Genomic DNA, 25,135 nt, shown 5'->3' with positions numbered 1-25,135 from the left:
ACGAGACTTATCCACATAATCACCCAAGTATCCTCGCTTGATTAACTTTTCTATCTCAGCACGGAGGCTAAAACAATCTTCAGTGGTATGCCCTTTATCCTTATGGAAACGACAATACTTCTCCAATCGTTGTCGCTTAGGGTTCTCCTTCATTGGGCGAGGAGGTTGCAATAACCTCTGTTGTTCAGCCACTATCATTGCGTCTACCAGACGTGCATTCAGGGGGGTGAATTAAATTCGGGGACTTTGAGCAGTTCATCTATCTTCTTTTCTCTTACTTTATGGTTTCTCTTCCTCCCGTCTTCTCTTCCCCAGGTATCTTGGCTCTATATACTCTTCTATGCGGATATATTTTTCTACCCTTTCCAGTAATTCTTCTGGGGTGGTTGGGGGCTTTCCTGCTATCGATTCTTTGAATTTTCTATGTCGGAGGTTCTGTTGCATTATCTCTGCTAGCAAATCATGGTTAACATGAGGAACTTCTTGGACGGCTTGCGTAAACCGTTGTACATAGTCCCGTAAGCCTTCCCCTTCCTTTTGAATGATTGTAAACAGATATGCTGCGGTTTTCGGATACTTTTTGTTGATCGAAAATTGATGGAGAAAACACTGAGTTAACTGTTCCAAGTTTTCAATGGTTCCGGAAGGTAGTTTGTTAAACCAAGAAAGTGCGCGCCCTGACAGAGTGGTTCGGAATATCTTGCAGTAAGCAGCATCACTTATGTCATATAAATCCGCTTTCGCATAAAATTTGTCGAGGTGATCTTGTGGATCACCTGTTCCCTCATATTCCGGAATATTGGCGATTTTTATTCCCTTGGGAGATGATTCAGCTAGGATAGCTGTAGTGAATGGGTTGCGTCTGGCATGTAGAATTGCCAAGGATTTTTCTTCTTCATTCATTGGGGTGCTCTGAGCTCAACTCTGGGCCTCATCCTCTCTATGGGTTGTCTTCTTCTTGGAATTAAGTGGTGGAGTTTTTGCTTCATTTGTTGTTTTCTTTTGTGCGTCCTCTTTCGGGTTAGCGGTGGATAAACCATTTTCGTCGGCTATCTTCTCGGACTTGTCATTTTGTTGGGACTCCAAGAATCTTGCCAATGCTTCACTCGCAGCGCGGGCGGCGGTCTCCTCTAACATGGTTCTCAATTCTGTCTGTGTAATCTGCATTGTCGATTGATGTGGTAGTCCATCGTTTTCAGTATCTTGAGAGTTGTGAGGCTGATTATTCATTCTCAGTGACGAGGTAAACAGTTTTCCACAGACGGCGCCAAGCTGATGTAGCCAAAAAATACAAGTACTGGTACGTAAGGTCTGTAGTCGGAACCTTGCAACGTAGAGCACTCACGTAGCGTAAGGTGAACCTTGTAGCGTAAGGTAAACATGTAGCGTAGAGTGAACCTCGTAACGTAAGGTAAACACGTAGCGTAGAGTGAACCCTGTAGCGTAAGGTGAACCTTGCAGCGTAAGGTAAGCTAAAACTTCGTGGATCATCACCTGCGTCACAAGCAAACGTCAGAGGCGCCGGGCGGTTCCCCGGCGTAGGCACTCCGATGCTCAAGTCAGCAAAGAACACAATGATAATCTCTCAAAATAAGAAAGCTCAAGTTAGAGAGAAAAAATGAGAATGTACCCTGAATATAAGATAGACACGTCTATTTATAGATGTTTTAAGAGTGCTTCGCGGGCTTGGGCCCTTGTGTCTTGGGCTTATAAATTTGGGCTTATTTGATTAATTAACAAATTGGGCTTCTATCCCATCAATGACCATGAAATTCGAAACCGCTAAACATGCACATCGATAAACTTTGGACTATTAGTCCGAACAAAATATTTATTAATTTGTATTTGTATTAATTATTAATTTATATTAATAAAAGCTTCAAAAACATATGGAATGATTAGTTCGGTGGTTCAGTTTGATCAAGGTAGAAAATTTATCCAAAAACTATATTAAAATCAAATTTTATTTTCAAAAAAAATTATTATTTTTTAAATTGAAAAGTAAAAAAAAAAAAAAGACATTGAATTTAACTGTTTTCTACAAAATATTCTCAACTTACATGATAATTTTATTATTATTCTTTTGATCAACATGTGCACAGGATAAACCTCATGTTAGTCAAAATAAAATATTTTATTAAACTGTACGTATATCTATTTTTCCATTCAATAGAATATACATGTAATCGTAGGATCCTAATATTAAAAATCAATATTTTTACTTTAATTTAGGAACAAATAACAAAATGTAAAGTAAAAAATTGAAAATAAATAATCTGGGATGAACTCCATGATTAGCGGGTCATAATTAAGGCGTTATAACTGAAACGTACGTAATAGCTGATTTAATGGCTAAGCAAAAATAATATGCTCACATTCTTCACAAGAGGTTAGCAAATGTGTGGTTTCCCTTCATCATCGGAACCAAAAATGGCCGGAAATATAAAAATACAAGAGGCTTCTGTATTGGATTAAAGACATCCCTTTGTCTTCATTTGAAGAGCTTGTTCATTGATTTGCATGGAGGCCTAAAAACTACCAAAAGAAACAGGATTTTCGTGAGAGATTTGGTCATTGATTTGAAGTTGGAGGGAGGGAGATAGAGGGACATTTCTGCTCTCAGTCTTTCTTCCTTTAATTTTCTTGTCGAGTTTGATTGGAATTTGCATGTTTTTTTTCTTGAAAAAGAGCCAACATCATGGCCTCCGACTCCTCCTTGGAAGAGATAAAGAATGAACAACTTGACCTTGTGAGTGTCATTTTTTCGATAGTTGAATCTCTCGGTTGAATGGAATTTTGGTTCATGTGATTGCCTTGAGTTTTTTTATCATGTGATTGAGGATTTATGTTTGTATGCATGACAGGAACGTATTCCCATCGAGGAAGTTTTCACGCAGCTGAAATGTACGAGAGAGGGTTTGACGTCGGAGGAAGGAGAGAAAAGGCTTCAAATTTTTGGCTATAATAAACTCGAGGAGAAGAAAGAAAGCAAGATCCTCAAGTTTTTGGGGTTTATGTGGAATCCTCTTTCATGGGTTATGGAGTGTGCTGCCATTATGGCCATTGTTTTGGCCAATGGAGGGGTAATGTTTAAATCATGTTGAATTCTACTTGTTTGTTTTGTTCTGTTCCAGACCATTTCTTCAGTATATGATTCTCATTTTTATTGTCGATGCAGGGCAAGCCCCCGGATTGGCAAGATTTCGTCGGTATCATCGTGCTTCTTATTATCAACTCGACAATCAGTTTCATTGAAGAAAACAATGCAGGAAATGCTGCAGCTGCCCTTATGGCTGGTCTCGCGCCTAAAACCAAGGTACCCTTAATCATCTAACCGTGGTTCTTTCTCAAAGACTTTTGTTCGATGGCATGATTCATTTTGCTTGCAGGTTTTGAGGGATGGAAACTGGAGTGAGCAAGAAGCCTCCATCCTTGTTCCTGGAGATTTGATCAGTGTCAAGTTGGGAGATATTATCCCGGCTGATGCTCGTCTCCTGGAGGGTGATCCTTTAAAGATCGATCAATCAGCCCTCACGGGAGAATCCCTTCCTGTAACCAAGCACCCTGGTGATGAAGTGTTCTCCGGTTCCACATGTAAGCAAGGTGAGATCGAGGCTGTGGTTATCGCCACCGGTGTCCACACCTTCTTTGGCAAGGCTGCTCATCTTGTGGACAGCACCAATAACGTGGGACACTTCCAACAGGTATCATATGTTTTTTGAATCAAAATGGGAGACCAAATTTTGAACAAGTTTCATATTTTAAATTGCCTTGAAATGGTGTCTATTTTCGAATCAGGTTTTAACTGCCATTGGTAACTTCTGTATCTGCTCCATTGGTGTTGGCATGCTGATTGAGATTGTAGTAATGTACCCTATCCAACAAAGAAAATACAGAGAAGGAATCGACAATCTTCTCGTTTTGCTTATTGGAGGTATCCCAATTGCTATGCCTACAGTTTTGTCAGTGACCATGGCTATCGGATCTCACCGGCTGTCACAACAAGGCGCCATCACAAAAAGGATGACGGCCATTGAGGAGATGGCTGGCATGGATGTGCTGTGCAGTGATAAGACTGGCACTCTTACACTCAATAAGCTCACTGTCGATAAAACCTTAGTCGAGGCCTTCCCAAAGAACATGGATAAGGACACTGTTCTCTTGCTTGCTGCCAGGGCTTCCAGGATTGAGAACCAGGATGCCATTGATACTTCAATTGTTAACATGCTCAGTGATCCCAAGGAGGTAATATTTTTTAAAAATATTTTACTCCTGTTGAAAAGAAGAGTTGATATCTTAGTGTACTAATTTTCTGTTTTGGAGTGTTTCAGGCAAGAGCAGGAATTACAGAGGTGCATTTCTTGCCATTCAACCCAGTGGACAAGCGAACTGCAATCACTTATTATGACTCTGATGGAAACTGGCACAGATGCAGCAAGGGCGCTCCTGAACAAGTAAATAGATCGTAAAGTTGTCCATAACTAACAAATAGATCCTGTTTCTGGCTCAAATATTGATTGCTGACATTACATTTCCCCCCTCCTATTCTTGTACAGATAATTGAACTTTGTGAGCTTCAAGGGGATGACAAGAAAAAGGCTCATGAGATTATTGACGGTTTTGCAAATCGTGGCCTCCGTTCTCTTGGTGTTGCAAGACAGGTGAGTGAGACAAACCAAATGAAGCAGCGTAAATATGCCATTGTTCATACAAGAAATAACTGGCGTAGATAACGTACCTGTGACCACGTCTTGCATTGTGATTTCAGACTATTCCTGAGAAAACAAAAGAGAGTACTGGAGGACCTTGGGAGTTTGTTGGCTTGTTGCCTCTGTTTGATCCTCCAAGGCACGATAGTGCAGAGACAATAAGAAAAGCTCTTGACCTTGGTGTCAATGTGAAGATGATCACTGGTGATCAGCTAGCAATCGGTAAAGAAACTGGACGCAGGCTTGGAATGGGAACGAATATGTACCCATCTTCTTCCCTTCTTGGCCAGAGCAAGGACGAGTCGATTGCTTCAATCCCTGTTGATGAGCTCATTGAGAAGGCTGATGGTTTTGCTGGAGTTTTCCCAGGTAGGCATCACTTCATCAAATAAACACGTGGATGAGGTGGCCATGTGAATATGCAATGAAGAAATATATTTTGAACGCGATGTTTTGTTTTGAACTCGCAGAGCACAAATATGAGATTGTGAAGAGACTGCAAGAGATGAAGCACATCTGTGGTATGACCGGTGATGGCGTGAACGATGCACCAGCACTCAAGAAGGCAGACATTGGCATTGCTGTGGCTGATGCAACTGATGCAGCCAGGAGTGCTTCAGACATTGTTCTGACAGAGCCTGGACTTAGTGTTATAGTTTGTGCGGTGCTGACAAGCCGAGCCATTTTCCAGAGGATGAAGAATTACACCATATACGCTGTGTCCATCACAATCCGTATTGTTATGGGATTCTTGCTTATTGCCCTTATCTGGAAGTTTGATTTCTCACCATTCATGGTTCTTGTCATTGCAATTCTCAATGATGGAACTATCATGACCATCTCCAAGGACAGGGTAAAGCCATCTCCGGTTCCAGATTCGTGGAAGCTCAAGGAAATCTTTGCCACTGGTGTTGTTCTTGGAACATACATGGCTCTCATGACGGTCGTGTTCTTCTACCTGGCAACTGATACTGACTTCTTCACAGTATGTTCTTTCTTCAGCCAATAACTCAAAATGACTTCTCTCATCTTTTCATTAGATTTTCAGGAGACTCATGGTATTTATTTATAGGAACACTTCCATGTGAAATCTATTAGAGGCAGCACTGATGAGCTAACCGCAGCTCTTTATCTTCAAGTGAGCATCGTCAGTCAAGCGCTCATATTTGTCACAAGATCAAGAAGCTGGTCGTTTGTGGAACGCCCTGGCCTGTTACTCGTCAGCGCTTTCCTCATAGCCCAGTTGGTAAATATCCTGCTCAGACTAAATATCTTTCACAGTAACAAATGAAATCCTCGACTAAACACAAGCCGTGGGTTTTCAGGTGGCTACAGCAATCGCTGTATACGCGAGCTGGGGATTTGCAAGAATTCAAGGCATCGGATGGGGATGGGCTGGAGTGATCTGGATCTACAGCATTGTCACTTATTTCCCACTCGACGTTCTCAAATTCATCATTCGCTATGGGTTGAGTGGCAAGGCTTGGGATTCCATGATCCAGAACAAGGTACATTATGCCATAAATAAGCATCCTTACAGCTGAATTCTCTTTATCCAGTGTACTGACTTCAAGAATCTGAACTCTTTTTTCTTTAAAAAACAGACCGCCTTCACAACCAAGAAGGATTATGGCAAGGGTGAAAGAGAAGCACAATGGGCAGTGGCTCAAAGAACCCTGCACGGCCTATCTAACACCGAATCCGCAGGCCTGATGAACGACAAGAACAACTTCAGAGAACTGTCTGAAATCGCTGAGCAAGCCAAAAGAAGAGCTGAAATCGCAAGGTACAAACAGAACTATAAAATCATCATCACAAAGAGGTCCTATATGCTTTCAAGATTCATTAAACACGACATGGGGTAGTTTAAAAATTTTCGAAAACTTTGGAATCGTGCATGATCCTTGATTTAAACATCAGTCTTGATAACAGTCTTATCTGAAACATGTTACAACAGGCTGAGGGAGCTTCACACTCTGAAGGGACACGTCGAATCGGTAGTGAAGCTAAAGGGACTGGACATTGAAACAATCCAACAACACTACACTGTCTAACAATATGATCAAAGAATCTGTCGAACAAGTGTATCATACAAAGTGATAATTTATTTTTCCAAAGAGTATAGGAGATAGGTTTCATTTTATGTTTTCTTTGCTTCTCGCCTGGCGTAGTTGTTTTTGTTCTGCCTTTGATCGTTTATGTATAGTTTCTTTGTTTGTTCATACCTCATGTAGTTATCATTATGATTTTTTGATCTTTTATATTTTTATTACAAAGATCAGATAAATTGACGAAAAATGTTATATATATATATATAAAATTTGTCTCGCAAATATAAATTATGTATATTTACATACAATTTTGATCCTCTGCAACAAGGTGTGTAAGAAATCTTTGAACATCTTCAAAAACTCGTGGTGTGTTTTAGGGAAGAGTCGATGCCCGGGTGGGGGTAGCAACGGCCCAGATCTTGTTGCAGGTCAAATGATTTGACTTGCAAACAAGATCCGGGCCGTTGATCTGGCATCAGAGGTACTACTCTGATGCCAGCATCGACTCTTCCGTGTTTTAGGATCTTGTCTATCCTACCCCATTAGAGTGGTGCCCAGATGGGATTCAACGATACATTATTTTTAGCATTTGATATGATATTATTTTAAATGATATCATCTCAAATGAAAAAAAATATGGGCCCTTGGATCTAGCACATGGGCAGTGTCCATGTGCTAGCATAGACAAAGTCGTGTTTTAGTACAAAAATATATTTGGCCTCCAGGTTTCAAAATCACGGTTTAGTACATGGCGCCTGCAGGGCACTACCCTGCGGGTGACGTGTAACCTCATGATTGGTTAAAAATAGTGGGTATCACGTGAGACCCACTGATTTTAACCAATCATGAACCGCCACGTCACCCACGGGATACTACCCGTCGGTAGCGTCGACTCAACCCAAAATCACACAAAAATTATTATATATATAAACTAATTTTCTAAACGGCCGTAAACTTGCCACGTAATCCTAATTCTTCCCGCCAATTTACATATATCTGATCTCATAACGCGCGCAGCCGCGTAGAACTCTCTCCGAAAATTGTGAGCCGATTGCAGCAGCACGAGCAAGAAAAGGGAATGACTAAGCGTATGACGGAATACGAGCGGAGACGACTGGAAAACATAAAGCGCAACGGCGAGATGTTGGCGGCGCTTAAGATTCACTCTCGAGTGAACGAACTCTCCGCCGCCGCCAAACGCCAAAGGTTTCAGATTTCTTCCTTTTTAAGTGTTTTTGTGTGTAACTTTTTTGTTGGTCGATTTGTTTCTAGTTCACGACTGTAGATTTCCTGTTCGAGGAATTGCATACCTCGTTATTTGTCTTTATAGTTTTAGTGATTTTGCGCGCCATTCGCATTCTATTACTTCGTGTGGAAACCATTTTTTTTTCCTTCGTAATTTTGTGCCTTTTGAATGTGCCTATATTTTGACTGACCTATCATATATCAAATCCGTGCCATGGCAGAGCTCTGTGTAAATCTTATAAAAGTAGTCCGACAAAGAAACCAAAAACTGAAACCCCTGTGGTGCTACGCCGGTCTCTGAGGACACGTGGAGAGCCGCCTGACGCATCTACTGCTGGTGGCTTGAAAGATGATATCGATTACGACAATCAGAAGAGGAAAAATCTGAAATTGAAGACTACCCTCACATACACAAATTCCCTTCTTAAACCAGTGCCTCTTGCAATGAGAGATGCGTGCACTAGTGATAATTCCTCAGACAGGACACTTGTTTCAACCATTTTAAGATGCTCTGAAAAATCCCTTTTGCCTGAGAGTGATGTATTTCCCGCTGATTCCATGGAAAATTTGGGGAGAAGCAAACCATTTGAGTCACTAAAGGCGCGGAAAAGGGTGTACGGTTCAGTTCATGTGGATGCCCTGAAATTGGATCAAGAGAATATAGCAAGAGTGGTGCCCGGGAAAATTTTGAATTTGAGGTTTTTCCCAACTCTTGATATACAAATGTTGGTGGTAGGGAACAAGTTTGGCGATATCGGGTTTTGGAATGTCGAAGCAAAAGAAGAGGATGATGGTGGAATTTATGTTTATCACCCACATTCAGGACCGATTTCTGGTATTGTGATGGATCCATTTTCTATCTCGAAGGTGAGCATGTCTGATGATTGTTTTTATATGATAGCACATATATTTGGTTCTTTTAAATTTTTTTAAAACTAAATTTGAAGAGTTGGGTATAAGGCTAAACTAAGTAGCAAACGTCTGCTATGTTTTCATTTATTTATTCACTTTAAATAATGACTCCAGAAAGGAAGTTGAATGTAGCTGCAACCACGAGTCAGTGTATTTATATAATGTATTTCATTTCCTAAGCTTTTTTTAAATAACTGAATGTAAGATACTTGTTTGAAACTTAGAATCATTCTTGCAGTGGTTTTGGCTGAGAAGCTGGGATTAGACTGGTTAAGATTATTGGTAAAAGAAATTTTAATCATCGGAATGGCTTTTTTTAAGGCACTGTTCTTTCTGTATATCAACCTCAAGAAGTAAAACAATTTCGATGCAGGAACTATCTTGTGGTTGCATCTACTGGAAGAAATGTGTTTTTGTACTTGTTATGTCATTTTCCTTGCTTGACAGCACACAACCTTCACGTTGTTGCTGGAAAGTGGTCAACCAGTATTACTTGCATCCCAATACGATATTCATGTGTTTGGGTCTGTTTACTGTTATTGGAGCACTGAGTTTTCCTTATTTTGACTTTTGCAGTTATACAGTTCTTGCTATGATGGGTTTGTGAGGTTATTGGATATTGAGAAAGAGGTTTTCGACATGGTTTATGCCAGTGAATACACTGTATACTCTATGTCCCTAAATCCACACGACAACAAGTCCTTATACTTAAGTGAAGGCAGAGGAGGAATGAAGTTATGGGATTTGAGAGCAGGAAAATCCATTTCTTCATGTGATTTGCATGAAAATAGGATTAACACCCTAGACTTTAACTCAGAAAACAGTAATATCATGGTTACGGGTTCCACAGATGGCACTGCTTGCATTTGGGATTTGAGATTCTTGAGTGCAGATGAACCAAAGCCCCTGAAGACTATTGAGCATGAAAAAGCCGTACAATCTGCTTACTTTTCACCATCTGGGAAGTGTCTGGTAACTACAAGGTTTGTACGGGGTTATCTTTCTTACAGAATAAGGCAACTATATGATAGTTTTCATTTTTGTGGAGTTTTTAGTTAAATGCTTAGTCAATTAGAATGTATTCTGCAAATCTTAAAATTTCAAGATGCTGTTTGCGATCTTCTTCATGCTCATTCAGTGGCCTTGATCACTTCTGTTTAAACAAGTTTTTGAAAATTTTCATCTGTTTGTGCAGCATGGATAACAAAGTTGGCTTATTTAGTGGTGCAAATTACAAGGACACGTCGATGGTTTTCCATTACAACCAAACAGGAAGATGGATTTCCACATTTAGGTAAGATGTTTCTCTCAGTCACTAAAGTTGAGCCCTATTGGTATTATTATTATCATGTACTTTCAATCTGATCGAATGATTTATGTATTATCAACATGAATATGATTTATTTAAGTTGCGATCTTGATGGATTGGATATGAACAAATCATCGCTCATTCGCATTTCCTTTTTTAATGATTTGGATTCAGAGGTGTATGGGGTTGGGACGACTCGTATGTCTTCATTGGTAATATGAAGAGAGGAATTGATGTCATCTCTGTCGCCAGTGAAAAAATTGTCACTACCTTGGAAAGTGAACTGGTTTCCGCTATTCCATGTCGTTTTGATGCGCATCCATGCAATGTCGGGATGCTTGCAGCGGCTACAAGTGGAGGCCAGGTTTACATTTGGACTCCGTCTTAGAAGAATATTGAACTTTAACCATGTTGGTCCATATGTTATCTATGACTATATGCATGGAAATCGATGTTTGTTTAGGCGTGTATACTGCATCAACTTGTTAAAGTGTTTTCTTGTTTGTGATGTTTAAGCAAAATATATTCATCTTTTTTTGGGCTTGAAAATGAAAGGCAAGTTAGCCACATCAAGGCCCAAGTTTTGTGTTGCATTGAAGCTTTGTAAACTACCAATTTGAAAAGTATGTGTGGTACTCCAAACAAGGGAAAAGACAAAACTAACACAAAGCCCGAAAGCATCATCGTTGATTCACATCAAAGTTCTAAACAAAACTTGGAAATATAAACCATGTAGATTGACAAAATGTATTTTTTTTCAATTATTATTGAAATACTTATTCTTAATTGAATTCGGTTTGTCTCATATTATTTGATATAATATAATTCATAGACGATGGGGATGACAAGAGTTTGTTTTAGTGGAATGAAATGAAACTAAAAGAACTAAAATTACTACTTGTTGGTTTCGTGATTGTTGATAACGTAGGACAAACGAATAAATATCAGAGGGGAATACATTTGAATTCTAGAATGAAAACCTCTAGTTTCAAGTAAAAATTGTCTGAATGTTTATGTGCATAAAGCATCAAGAATCAAGTGAAGACATAGTAAAGCACAAGAACCTTTAGTTCTGTAGAAACTCGAAGCATCCTAGGAGCAAACATATTTTCAAACAAATGGAAACAAAAACATGGTGACTTTCGTCAGTCTTCCCCACAAGTAGGAATCAAGAGTTTTCCTTAGTAAAAAGTGTTGGACTAATTGCCACAAAGAACTAAGTGATTCCCTAATTAATATGCTCCATACCAAAGGGTCACTCTCAATCTCTAGGTTACTCCTAACACTACCATAGTTATAATCATCACTCATTGAACCAACCCTTTTCTCTAAATATATAAACCCTCGAGTACAAGAAACATGAACTACAAAAGGCAAACGTCGCGGTAGATAATAGAAAGCACTAAAGAGAGGAAGAGGATGGGCACCGGATCAGCAGACATGATGTTTCGGTGTGTCTTTGACGGAAGCTTGTCGTTGTGCGACATGGACATCGAGCGGAGGCCATACCATCGCAATTGTTCATGTGCACTGCATAATCGGAAAGACAAATGTTCACATTCCGGTTTAGGCCGGAGGAACCTTTCGTTCCCCAAACGAAAAATCGGGAAAGATTGTGTTGTTTCCGAATCAGCTTCTCCCATCTCTTCTTCTCATATTTGCAATTCATCTGTTAGGGGTAGCAAAAGTGAGTATATACTATATAGTTACATTGGTGAGCAGCAGCTTAAATAGAACTGGTTAGTACTCAAAAAAAAAAAAAAAAAAGAACTGGTTAGATTCTTTCTTTCTTTCTTTTTTTTTTTTTTTTTTTTCTTGTACGGCGTAGCTTAAAGTGAGTATATAACTATTCCAGGAGGAGTGATTCCTCTTGCTGTGTATTCGATCGAATTTTCTTGTGAATGTAAATCTGAGTTTCTCATCTTCGGCAATAATTAAGGGTGCATGGATTTTACTTTGTGCATGTACATTCAATTAATTTTCCATTAATGTTTAGAACTCAAAACATGCATGTAAATTATAAACAACCGATCAAAATTTTAAGTAACTGAAAATTTTTAAGATTGTATATATATCAAAACGCAAAATGAATTAACAAGAATGGTTGCATCTGGGCCTAGCTCATTGTCTCCAAATTTGAAAGCATTAGAAAAAAAAAATAATCATAGATTAAAATATCATTCGATCGTAAATAGCTAGTTTCGGAGAGTACTATCAATGTCTTTTAACAGAATCGATATTCGTCGAGCACCCTTAATTTGAGTGGTTTTCATTCAATTCTTTTCACTTTTTTTTGTCGGTAAAATAAGAGCAATACAAAAATGTTGGCAGATCCAAGAAAATCGTTGTTGCAAGTGCAAACATTCTTGGTTACGTGATACGAAAAGGGCATAAAAAATGTTGTAAAATTCAAAAATATTTTTGATATATTGTGATTTGTGAATCACGACGAAAAGAGTTTGTACGGCGTACTCATCACTAAAACAATTCCTTATTATTATTATTTTTGGGGAAAGAAAAAGAAGTTTAAAAATAATTTACAATTATTTATGTGATATTTCGTAAAGCAAATAATGATTCAAATGAGATCAAGGCCAACGTTCTGATACAAACCGGGCAAACGAATAAATATAAAAACCTTTGATTTTCGTAATTAAAAAAAAATAAAAATTAAACCTTCAATTATTGCAAGAATAAAATATATTCATATTAAATTAAGGGGAAAATTGCTTTTTTGATCCTGTATGTTTATCACTTTGCGATTCTGGTCCTTTATATTTTCAGATTGCAGTTTTAGTCCGCTATCTTTATTTTTTTGGCAATTTTAGTCCTTTTTCCGATGTGGCGCTGACGTGGCACAAATTCAATGCTGATGTGGAGCTGACGTGTACAGTGCCACGTCAGCATTTTCGAAGAAAAAGGACCGAAATTGCCAAAAATCGAAACATACAGGACTAAAACTGAAATGTGAAAACATAAAGGACCAAAATCGCAAAGTGACAAACATACAGGACTAAATTTGCAATTTTCCCTTAAATTAAGTATTTTTCCAACACTAGAATCATGGAGGTTCTCTTTTTGTTGAAAGTGATACTGAAGTGAAATACACAACTCCCGTAAAATTGAGATTGTAAACAATCTCATTTAAATTTTTTTTTAATTTTTAACTTCATTTGATTCAAATCTTGAGTACATAAATATAATACTCATTTAGTCAAATAAAATTCACAAAGTCAAAATTGTAATTAGAAAAACATGATCATTCTCAATAGTGGATGCTACAAAACGAAACTAGCAATGATGCGCGTTACTAACATTTGAAATTACGAAAATGTGTGTTTAAGATTTGAAATTACGAAGAGTTAATAGCTCATATTTTGAAAATAATCTAGTTTCAAAATTTTAAATTACTAGTAATAATAACCGTAATTTCTGACAAACTAAATTTTCTCGTAGAAAAAAAAAGTCAAGATTTTGAGCCCTTGCTGGAAACCTGGTTGTAACTTGTAACATCCAAAAGTTTTAAAACACAAAATTCCCAAGGAAAATAAATCGAGTTTTCTTCCATTTTTGCAAAGCATCAAGGATCACTTGAAGACCCTTTCGTCAGTTTGCATTGTTTTCTCCAATCTTCACAGGAATAACAAAACAATGCAAATAAATGAATAATCACACTATATTTTTCTCTACCACGAGAATTAATAAACAAAGTGTTTCGAGATCAAATTCATAAAAATGGTTCTAAACAGACGGAACAAAAAACAAGTTCAGGTTCTTGACAGAAAACTGGAAGCCTCGTTGTTTTGTGCTGTGAGTCAAAGCAAACCAAAAACAAGACGAGGCAACGAATTTGAGAAAGCCCGGGGGAGCGGGTATTGAATGGATTTTTCGAAAGACCATCTCTCCCCTACCTTGTTGGATCCGTCTATTCAATGCTCAAAACAGTCAAATCATTTGTCCAAGCTATGCTACCATTTCGGCATCATGCATACCGACAAATATCCTGCATCTGCCCACAGGGGCACAGGCGAGTTGATAAGGCCTGAGGTAATGTGGGAAGAAATTCCCCAGCGTTGCGGGTTCGATTCTCGTGTGGAGCATATTCCTCAATGAAATATTTGGGGGTATGCTCTGGGGGTTGGACCATGTTGTTTCCTCTCTCAGGTCCCTGCCTACTCGTGCACATCCCTCGATTTAACCCTGCATGAACCAATGAGCCTCTGACTCATATGGAATGGGATCCTACGGGGTCAACCCTTTGACAAATATCCTGCATCCTTTGATTCTAAATCTGGAAGTTTAAGGTTTCCAAACTTGCTCCGATCCCCTCTTTGAATTCCATTAAATATGTCATTAACTTTCAGGAAAGTTCACATTCTCACCAATCAAAAGACAAAAAGTGGGAGAGGGAGAGGGAGAAATGAACACCATTGCAGATGATATAATGCTTCAATGCTTCAACGGAGGCGTGTCAGTTTACCAAATGGAGAAAGAGCGAAGGCCTTATCACAGAAACTGCAGCTGTGCGCTGCACAAATCCGAAGACGCGAATTCCGGGGTTTGTTCTCATCACAAGAGTGTTCCTATCATGAAGAAGAAGCCATGGTACAAATGCTCTTTGTCAGTTGAAGCTCCAAAGTTTTCCCTTCTCCTGAAAAATAAAGAGGAAAGCATCACATTCAATATAGGGAGAATTGAACAATGGTTGGTGTTGTAGGAGGCCGAATTCATAAACTTAGCTAAGCCTGTGAATGATATCCAAACTCTCTTGTATGAGTATCCACCGCTCTTAAGACTACAAATTTTCCCATACTGAAGAATTCTTAATATAGTTGAAGATTCATATGAGTATAATTAATCTTTTAGCTTTGAGTGCTGCCATGATCACCTGAAATATATTCGACGTTCGCGAAAAACAAACAAAATGTTCATTGATGATTGAATATGAACAAAAATATCATAACAAAACTTGAAACTGTTTACAAAGATTACTTTTTTCTTATATATATTTTATAGAAATTAAAATTTCCTCCAAGAATATATATAATAATATTAATAATTTTATTCGATGATTTTTATACTGGATTTTATTTCATATCCAAAAACATATTATCCGTAAAATGATCATCCCAGCAAAGTGTAGCGCCATTCAACCACCGACACCTCTCCCGCCGCCCCTCCGCCACCACCAGAAGCTTCCGCTCAGTCGCCGCTCTCTTCTCTACCTCTCCACCACACTCCCCTTCTCCGCCCCACTATCCGCCGCATCCACCCCAGACATCTCAATCACCGACAGGGTCTTCCTGGACCTCAGCCTCTGCCCGTCTTACTTCCAGAGCCGTACGCTGGGCGAGTACGACCTATCCCTCTGCACCGATTCCGAGCCCGTCGGCCGCCTCGTCCTCGGACTCTACGGCAATCTCCTCCCAATCACCGTCTCCAATTTCAAAGCCATGTGCACCGGCTCCTGCGGCTCCAGCTACAAGGGCACTTTGATTCACAAGATATTCCCCGGAGAATACTTCGCGGCGGGTCGGCAGGGGAGGAAGGATAAAGGGGAAGTTACGCCGCCTGTTCGATTGGTTAGAAATGCCGAGACTGTTGATTCCAAGGCTTTTCTGTTGGAGCATTCGCGGCCTGGTGTGGTGTCATTGTGCTTGTCGGAGAATGATGATGACGATGATGTGAAGCTGAATACCGATTACCATAATGTCGAATTCTTGATTACTACTGGTCCTGGGCCGTGTCCTCGGCTTGATAAGAACAACATTGTTTTTGGGTCAGTTCTTGAAGGTGGGTTGATTTTATTTCTTCTAATTTTTTTTGTTATTTAGCTCATTTTCCGGTGCTTTCAATCTTTATTTGCAAATTTTGAATCCAGTTTCTAAAAATCTCATCTTTATATGTTGAATAAATGAATATTTGTCTTAAGACTAAGCTTGAGCCTGAGACGAGTGGCGTCAGTTCATAAAAAGTAATACTTTTGACATGCATAAGAATCTGTGTCACAAAATTTAGAGGTGACTGGTGAGATGGTGTGATAGAAGATGTTATGAATCATGATATATGTTTGAACCGGTGAACCGAATTGTTTGCAGAGATGAAGTTAGCAGGAATTTAGGTGGTGGTAGGCTTAAAATTTTTATATACAGACGAATTTGGTTTTCTTGGTATGTTCCTGATTGTTTTTCATGCCCCTAAAATAAATGAATTCTGATCCTGAGTGATATCAGGACTTTTTGACATCAACTCATCTCATAAATTTGTGATGAAAGCATAATTTCTTTAGAGTTCTGGATGGTTTTAAGTTTTGTGTATTTCTCATTCGCGCATCAGCGAGTTCTCGAGTCAAGATTCATGCCTCTTGGGATACTTGATACATCCCTCATGTGTTTCCAGCAGAGAACTAAACTTGAGGATGAGTAAATGCTGACATTTTCGCTGCCAAATAGTTTAAATGGAGATGCGCATATAAGCGCCTGTTTCAAATCAAATCTTTTGTGAATTCTTGGTAGTCAGTATGTTGATAGCCCTATCATGATGCATGTAACTAGTTTACCGATAAACAGTTTATACGTTGAAAACATAGAGCAAAACTTCTGTTTGTACTCTGTTTATACTTTATATGTTACAAGAATGCTCTTAAAATATGAGGCTGTATTCTACAGGGCTTGATGTGGTCACAGCCGTGGCTTCCATTCCGACATATAAACCACCTGAAAGAATCCGCCAATACAACGAATTCGCGGAGTTCATAGGGGACGAAAGAGCTAAAACCGCTCGCGCAACCTGGAACAGACCTCTTAAGACATTGTACATCAGTGACTGTGGTGAGCTTTTAGTTGCAAAACCTATCCTGTCCCCAACTCTACCCTGAATTTTTCATGATTCTATGTAGCAATTTTGTAAATGTTTCTCTCAAGCACAAGGTTACAAGTTCCCCCAAAAAAATGAAAAGAGAAAAAAAAGAAAAAAAATAAAGAAATCTGCAACTTTTACAAAGTCACTCCCTGTATTGTTGCGATATTCGGCTGTTTTTATTCTCTTTATTGGGTTCTATATACAGTAGCTAATTGTCTCTCAACTGTTTTCACTTGTATAAAACCTTAGATGCTGACAAATTTGTTATCTTGGCAAACTGATGATAAGTGTTCATGTCATGAAAAAAGATGCTACCACAGCGCTTACTTAAATCATTGTGTTACTTCAGAGTCGCGTGATCTCACTTGATGCAAAGGTCGAACGCAACAAAACAAGATCAAATTTAAACCAAGAACTTGAAAAAGTTTCATACTTAAATACGCTCAAAAATATTTTTAAAAAATAAAAAAAAATCAGCAATATCAATTCAATTTGTTGTGTCCGGAGTAGGATGTAAACAAGCAGGGATGCAAACAAGTCGAAGATGAATTTCGAATTAGCTGTTATCGAGTTCGAAATCAAATTAGTTATATTCGATATATTTTTTGATTTCAACCGGGTTATTGTGGTAATCAAACCGAAAATCAAAGCCTTCTTTTAGGATAGTTGAAAATTTTTGAAATCCAAATATCAGTATATGAATCTATAACTTCCTAATCTTTTTCTAACAGTATTGGGAGCTAAACGTGTGGATTCATCTTACATGCCAAGTTTCCGCAATACAAATTCAGACAATACGTCCTAGAATCAGCTTTTGACATGAGAATTTGTTGACAAAACTTGCTGTTGTCCCTTAGGTGGGAGCTTAGACGCAATGGCCCTCAATTCATTAGCAATCTCAGTGAAATTTGGCCTCTCCGATGGTTCAGATGACCAGCACCTCTCCATTAGATCTCTCCAATCTGGATCACATGGTTCGGGCACGGGGGGACGCAATGTGTTGCTCACAATACCACCTATTATATCATGAACGGATATAAGCAACCGAATTTGTTCCCTACAAGAGGTTCGTATCAGAAATGTATGAATGTCATACCGATGATGGCTCCATAGTGCAAATCTGCGTATGGTTCTTCTCCAGTTAGAAGTTCCCACATCACAATTCCAAATGAAAACACATCAACCTGCAAATGAAGCCATAAGAACAGAATCCAACTTAAAGAAATATCGAAGATGAATGCGGATGCAGGGCCTATCAACTGAAAATATATTGATATTTGCATTTAATTATCCAGAAATTACATTTTTGCACTGCCCTTTTCCCTTTCTTCCCATTAACATACTCTTAACATTTTATGTGGAAACATCTATCATTCGTGGAATCAAAGTACAAATTTGGTTCCAAGTTGGAGGTTAGTTCAGTGCAGAGTGATCTTCGAAGTTTAAAAGAATTAAAGAAAAACCTTCTCAGAAACAAGGCTACTGCTGCCATTAAGAAGTTCTGGTGCCATCCATGGGAGTGTTCCCCTCACGCCACCTGATATTAGCGTCTGACATTTCACCTTGGACAGCCCCAGGTCACCAACCTACAAGTGATCAAGACAAATGAAGGCTAGAACACAGACATCATGTGAAATTTGTACAACTACCACTTCCATTTTTATTTAAGGTAATTTCATAAAAGATAATGTATAAAAGATGATGTTCAAGGTAATTTCAGGGTACAAACGATGTACTTGGACTACTTTTAAACCAGTTTCTCACCACTCATTTTTTTTTTGCAGATATCACCAGTAAATTTGTACGACTACCACTTCCATTTTTATTTATCAAATATTGTGCTGCGGAACATAAACTAAGGACACTATAAACCCATCTCAGGCATATACAGAAACAGAAGGGGAAGTTTTAAATTTGATTTGATCGTGATTACATGGAATGTTTTATTTAATGCATTTCATTAGCAGTCATTTATCTACTTTCTTTTTTAAAAAAAAAATAATTTAACAGGCCCATACATTGTCTACTCGATCACATCAAACAGATTTTGACAACAATATAATTAATATTTTCTCTCTTCTACTTCCAGTCCCCCTCACTCTCCCCAACTCTCTCTCTCCCTCTACCATTACATTCACGAACAACTAAGATTCTTGAGCCTAACGACATAAAGTGTAAAATACAACTAAACTGTCCAGTAGTCATGTTTAAACAAACTAAGTAGCTGAACTAGGAGCTTTAAATAACCACCACACAATAATGAAAATTTCCAGAATGAAACTTCAGGTTTCACGCATGGTCACATGGTTTTCATTGGTGCACAACAAGATTTCCCCTCCGTCTTGCTGATTCCACTCATGGGAAAAGTTAAACTTTTCCTAGGTCTACCCCTTCTCGTCTGAAATTATGTTAAATGCAATTCTCTATATCTATGTCAAGAAGCTGGACATAGAATAATAATAACATTCAGCTAAGCTGATTGCAATACCAGATTGGTCTGGAGCCTTGATAAACTAATAGAAAAGGCTACTTTATAATTTGAAATGTGCAAAGTTGTCCAGAATAGCAGTGAAACCATCTAGCTCATTGCCCTTAATTTTCCAATCCGTGTAATTGTAGCAGTGGGTTGTTATGATTCTGAAAATTTTTTGGAAGCCAATGCCACAACGGTTAATATAAAAATAAGAATTATAATCATCATCATCATTTGTTTTGTGGCCATCAATCCCAGAGCTAAATTTGAAAGCACATCAACAGAACCAGATTCCCCGATGGCACAGCTTCCATAATCCAAGATTCAATCAGAATATGCAGCTATCTACTAAGTTCCCACTTGATTTCACTGTACAAGTGCTCAAGCATTTGGCCAAACATCATAACAAGCTAATGGCAGTCTTGCATGCATGTATAACGCTTCAATTAAATTTAACATGCACACGGATGTATGCATACAAATTAGCATACACAACACCAAACCACCGAGTTTTCATCACGTTAATATTTATGACATAGAGATCACAATGTTAAAATTGAGATGGGGCAGAATAAGGACTTTTTTAACGCGTGTAAGCAACTAAAAAACGCAAGACGAATTCAGGTACATACCTTGCATATTGGGCGATGTGGATCCCGGAGATTAACCAATAAATTGTCACTTTTCAAGTCAAAATGTACGATATTCTTTGCATGCAAGTATTCCATCCCAAAGGCCACATCCATGGAAATCAAAAGACGCTTGCGTTTATCGAGAATTCTGGATACGAGAAGGGTTATATCTTAGTTTTTTCTCAGGTAGCACACCCAAAGTTGGAACATTTTGGTTGTTCATGTGAGTGTTATTGCAGATAACAGGATATGTGCATACACCTCAACATCAAGATTTGAGAGAGCAATAACTTGGTTTTTTTATAAATAAATAAAATATATAAAAAAAAAGAACTACAGAAGATTCAGAATTCGGGTGGATACCAAGTCCAGGCAGTCAATTGCAAAGAAAAAACGCATATCGCAGGTCCTAGTCTAGTAATTAAGTACTACAGTGTGATTTGATCAATTATTACCTCTCACTCTTCTGCAAGGCATTCCTCAATGACCCATTCACCATGTATTCGGTAACAGTCGCAACTGTACCATCAGGACCATCAAGCACGACCCCATAAAACGCAACCACGTTCGGATGGTGCAAGTCAGCCAGCTTGATTGCCTCATTCCAGAAGTCATCTCTCTGATTATTTTACGAAACATAAATCAAAGCATTTAAAAAATAAAAAATGAATAAAAAAAGGAGGCAATCATTGGATGTTCGAAGTCATCAACACAGTGATGTACAAGATCACTGACCATGCGTTCTTGTTCTGAAGGCTTCCCGGCAAAACATCTATCATTGATGCGTTTGATTGCAACATCCGTACCTCTCCACTTTCCATGGTAAACAGTACCAAAGGTACCAGAACCCAATTCTCTTAGCTCTTCCAGGTCACTATTTTTAATAATCTGACACAAAGAAAGGAGGAAAAGGATGAAAAGGTCAGACAGACAACACAGCATGAAGTGGCAAAATTTGACCCCTACACTATTTAAGGATCATAAAAGAATATCATTTTTAAGGCGGAAGGATACCTGCAACCGACCCTTGCAATCAGATGTAGGGAACCCAAAGTTTATCTTTTCGGGCGATTTGGCCTTGATTTCCTGAAAGATAAAATTGTAGGAACATGTAATTCCGGAAGCACATAATTTACATATTCAGGTGCTCATACCAGAAAGAGAAGAGGCAAACACAAACCTCAAATTTATCCCTGTGCTGCATTTCTGCATAGGGTGGTTGAACTTCACCATTTTGCTGGGTCATAGGTGAAGAATCGGTCCAAGCATTTGGTGATAGGTTCGGATTTGATGGGACAGATGAGTGAAGAACAGAAGCAACTACACCCTCAGCAACAGCTTGAAGTTCTTGCTTTACCAATTCATCTGAATCAACTTTAACAAAAATAGTATAAGCTCGTGAGTAACCAACCACACAAGGGACCGATATAAACCAAAATGTAACAATAGAATAGCTTGTCACCTTTATCGGACAATACATGATTCAGATTGAAATCTTGATTCAAATTTCCTCTGGGTGGGTAAGCTGCATTGTCCACTGGAGTCTCTATCACTGGATTCAAGAAATTGCCAGGCCCTGCATTCTCCCTAATAATTTTAATAGGCCTGGGAGGAGGGAAATGAGAATCAAGCCTTAAGTTCCAGGGATCCTGGTTGCTAAATAATGATCCTGAGTTGTCCGGGATTTCTCCAACCCTAGAAGATGGACACATAGATGATGTGTTATTTCCCTCGACTGTAAAAGTTTCTTTATCACCAGGCATTCTTGATGGCAGCCATGGAATGCCACCGTCCCTCTGTTGTGACTCGAGTATGTCTCTCTCTCTAGACTCAGCAACAGATTTGACCTGCTCATTATCAACTAAAATTTCGGATGGGCGTACATGGAGATTTTCCAATCTCCCATCAATTTGTCTCAGCTGGTCAAATGCCGAAGAAGGAGAATCATCTCTAGGATTTCCACCTGCAAGTTTACTTGCAAAGTGGTCTGGGGCTACACCAAAGACATCATCTGAAGTCTGCAATGGCATGCACCCAATGGGAACAAAATCATTATTTAAAGGCATGCTAACTGCCGTTCCCTGTACAACCTGGCGTTGAGGCTGGACAATATTTGCTTGCATTGGTAGAGGAGCATTAGTTACAAGCATACCGAATGGAGATTGAACCACATTAGTCGCCATCATGCCTAGGGGAAACGTCACCTTAGAATGTTCAGGAATTTCAGGCTTCTGATGATTAGTTTTCTCTTCCATATTCTGCTCCTCAAACTTCCGTGAAACCCCACTTCCCTCTGTCTGGACATATCCACTTTCACGATCACGATCCTCATTACCTGCAACTCTTGGCAGTGCCCCTGTAGCTACTTGTTCTGTGAACCCTTCCGAAAGGGGTCCAGTTACAGCAGGCCTAGTTATTGCGCGTCCACGGTCATCCAAGTGCAGACTACGATATACTGATCTTGAGTCAGACAAGGTGCTTAACGGAAAATCTTTATGCTCCTGAGCTATTGTGTCTGAATGAGCATGTGGCAAAGCTTTTTGACACATATAACAGTCTTCAAATCTAGGAATTACGTCAGAAACTAAAACTGGTTGCGGAGGACCCTCTGAAAAGTTTATTTGCTCAGGATGTGAAATTTGATGCCAGTTATATACTGACGGAGCCTGAGCAGGATGCAAGTTATGCCCATGTTCAGGTGGAAGTTGGACAACCCTGTGAGCCACCGCATGTTCTGCAGGATAATGCTCCACACGAACTTGTCGCGGCTGAATCAGAGAAGGAACAGCACTAGAATTCATTGTCATATGCATAGAAGGTGTATACTGTTGAGGTAGAGCTACAGAGGGGATGGGCTGTTGGGTGTATACAGGAGACATTGCTTGCAAAATCTGTGAAGGGAACCCCATTTGAGAAGGATATTGCAGATAGCTAGCAGGGTTTAGAGTTTCCCGATGAGAATCAACATAAGTCTGCATGTAAGGAGCAGCTGGAAAAGCCATTCCCTGTACTGAATGGGGGACAGTAAGAGGAACAGGTCTTTCAACCTCTTGTTCAGGAGATGGACCTAAAGCATCCATGGGCCCAGTTATAGCCATTGGAATGCTCAATGAAGCGGCAGAAGGATCGAGATGTGGAGCCGGATTAGGATCTGCATACGTCATTCTAGAATTTGTCTCCAGCGCCACAACAGGATTTCCCATGGGCGATAATCCAAAGTTGAATGGCAGACCATGAGCCTCTCCCTGAGCAGGGCTAGAGCTCTCAGCACCCTCAGTAACACTCAAATCTGAATTCTGAGCAGAAGCAGCACTCTCAATGCTCTCCTTCCTAGCAATTTGACCAGCAACACTAAGTCCATCCATAATCCCATTCACTGCCTCAACATATTTCTGTCCACCATCCTGAAAATCCCCAATATGTACGGGGACGGGACTCTCAATCTCAGAAGGTGAAAACAAAAAGATTCTCAACTTAGAAGACCCATCTGAAGACCTCTCAATTAACTTCTCATATTCATCCATCATGTTCTCAAGATCATCAGGACCTGAAACAGACACTAGCGCATCAAGTTCCTCGTCTGGCAACTGATATTTGATCACCACATTCTGCCCACAAATATCTATCATTTTCTGAACTAATTCACCAAAACTTGCACCTCTCCTCATACTAATTATCCTAGTTTGTCCACCAACGTATCTCAACGCCCCATCACTTGGTCGAGGCAATATTTTCCCACCAAAACTGCATAAAAACTTAACCTTCCGCCCTGAGACAGAATCATCACCACCCTCATCACTAGTATGATCAGAGCCCACGCCCCGTGTTCCCACGGGAGGGGCACAAGTGTACCCTATTGTTGAATTAACTGTGGGACCCACAACACCTGGTTGAAATGGCGGCGGTACGACATTCTGAACCCACCTAGCTACTCCAGGAACCGCATTGTTCAAACCTAGATTTATAAACTGAGCATCAGGGACTGGTGCAGGATAATAAACAACAGGATTGGATCCGGGGCTACCCCCTAAATCGGTAGATGTGTTTGAGTAAAACCCTTCTATAGGCTTCCCCGATGAAGTCACAGATGGTGCAATTCGCGGGTCCTCAGCCATAGTTCTTACTATATTTAGCGGGCGCAAAGATTTGGGTATTGAGTTCTGATCGAAGGCCATAATTTAATCTATGTACTATTGAATTTCCCAGCAAGCTCGCTAGAAAGATCGAATCTTGTACAAAATCTACAAAAGCAATATGAAAGTTGGTATCTTTCGTACTCGTATTCAGTCTGAGAGTTTATATTACACCCATTAAGCTGAAACAAAGAGGCAAAAACACAATAAGAAGAAAAACCACAAACAAACACAAATAGACTCAACACAAAATCAATACCAAAAAATTTAAAAAAAAAATTTACCCACCAAGAACACATGGATTCAAAACACGGAAAAAACACCGAAGCACCAGATTTTCATCGGTGAGCTTAACACCCACCAGTTTCCCCTGTATATATAATCAAATGTCTTTTTGTATAGACAGTATACAGTTGTATTTTTCCTGAAAATAATCTTCTGAAGGGAGGATAGCTGGAATTGAACCTCGGGAGGTGCCGCTCAATGCCTAGATTTTGGTGAGTAGAGGAAAGAAAATATTTCTTTATTTCGGAAAAAAATATTATCATTATTTATTTATTTATTTATTTATTTTCTTAGGTATTAAGTTTGAAGTTTTTTTTATTATTAATTTTGAACAAAATAGTGTGTGCGTGTGTGTGAAGAGTTATGGCCACGTGGAGGGGTGCATGTACGAATTTATTTCGCTAGAAAAAAGAATTATTTTAGATTTGATTTTTTGTTATTGGTAGGATTTGCATTTTATGGGCGCAAACTGGACAAATCGACACCCTATGTCATCTCTGTTATGGATCTGTTTTTTTTTTCCTT

At 39.2% G+C, this 25,135-nt stretch overlaps 4 protein-coding genes across 5 annotated transcripts; 3 read left to right on the top strand and 1 right to left on the bottom strand.

Moving 5' to 3' along the window:
- The first annotated feature begins 2,492 nt into the window (after positions 1–2,492).
- On the top strand, positions 2,493–6,931 carry LOC140884741 (ATPase 8, plasma membrane-type). Its single transcript, XM_073291588.1, has 13 exons — positions 2,493–2,749; positions 2,865–3,083; positions 3,179–3,316; positions 3,390–3,704; positions 3,799–4,245; positions 4,332–4,454; positions 4,557–4,661; positions 4,769–5,078; positions 5,180–5,694; positions 5,782–5,955; positions 6,035–6,217; positions 6,314–6,495; positions 6,667–6,931. Exons 1-13 carry the CDS (start codon positions 2,699–2,701, stop codon positions 6,761–6,763), a joined length of 2,859 nt encoding a protein of 952 aa, XP_073147689.1. The 5' UTR covers positions 2,493–2,698; the 3' UTR covers positions 6,764–6,931.
- Positions 6,932–7,775: 844 nt separating this feature from the next.
- On the top strand, positions 7,776–10,869 carry LOC140884336 (uncharacterized). The gene is made up of 5 exons (XM_073291065.1): positions 7,776–7,966; positions 8,227–8,872; positions 9,494–9,900; positions 10,113–10,211; positions 10,401–10,869. Exons 1-5 carry the CDS (start codon positions 7,839–7,841, stop codon positions 10,612–10,614), a joined length of 1,494 nt encoding a protein of 497 aa, XP_073147166.1. The 5' UTR covers positions 7,776–7,838; the 3' UTR covers positions 10,615–10,869.
- A 4,459-nt stretch (positions 10,870–15,328) lies between these two features.
- Positions 15,329–17,283, top strand: LOC140884235 (peptidyl-prolyl cis-trans isomerase CYP28, chloroplastic). The gene is made up of 2 exons (XM_073290926.1): positions 15,329–16,019; positions 16,895–17,283. Exons 1-2 carry the CDS (start codon positions 15,347–15,349, stop codon positions 17,101–17,103), a joined length of 882 nt encoding a protein of 293 aa, XP_073147027.1. The 5' UTR covers positions 15,329–15,346; the 3' UTR covers positions 17,104–17,283.
- Positions 17,284–17,727: 444 nt separating this feature from the next.
- LOC140877094 (uncharacterized) lies at positions 17,728–24,861 on the bottom strand. 2 transcript variants are annotated; one of them, XM_073280609.1, is made up of 10 exons: positions 24,614–24,861; positions 21,655–24,507; positions 21,373–21,557; positions 21,207–21,278; positions 20,928–21,080; positions 20,648–20,811; positions 20,193–20,340; positions 18,551–18,673; positions 18,184–18,271; positions 17,728–18,103 (listed from the first exon to the last, which is right to left on the bottom strand). In XM_073280609.1, exons 2-10 carry the CDS (start codon positions 24,365–24,367, stop codon positions 17,895–17,897), a joined length of 3,855 nt encoding a protein of 1,284 aa, XP_073136710.1. In that variant the 5' UTR covers positions 24,368–24,507; positions 24,614–24,861; the 3' UTR covers positions 17,728–17,894. The 2 variants fall into 2 exon arrangements, with proteins under 2 accessions (XP_073136710.1, XP_073136709.1); XM_073280608.1 differs by having other exon boundaries at positions 21,373–21,566; positions 24,614–24,860.
- Positions 24,862–25,135: the final 274 nt, after the last annotated feature.

The sequence above is a fragment of the Henckelia pumila genome, chromosome 2 (genome assembly GCF_033568475.1).
Source record: "Henckelia pumila isolate YLH828 chromosome 2, ASM3356847v2, whole genome shotgun sequence".
Taxonomy (NCBI): domain Eukaryota; kingdom Viridiplantae; phylum Streptophyta; class Magnoliopsida; order Lamiales; family Gesneriaceae; genus Henckelia; species Henckelia pumila.
Note: the sequence above shows the minus strand (reverse complement) of the source record. Positions and strands in the feature narration are given on the sequence as shown.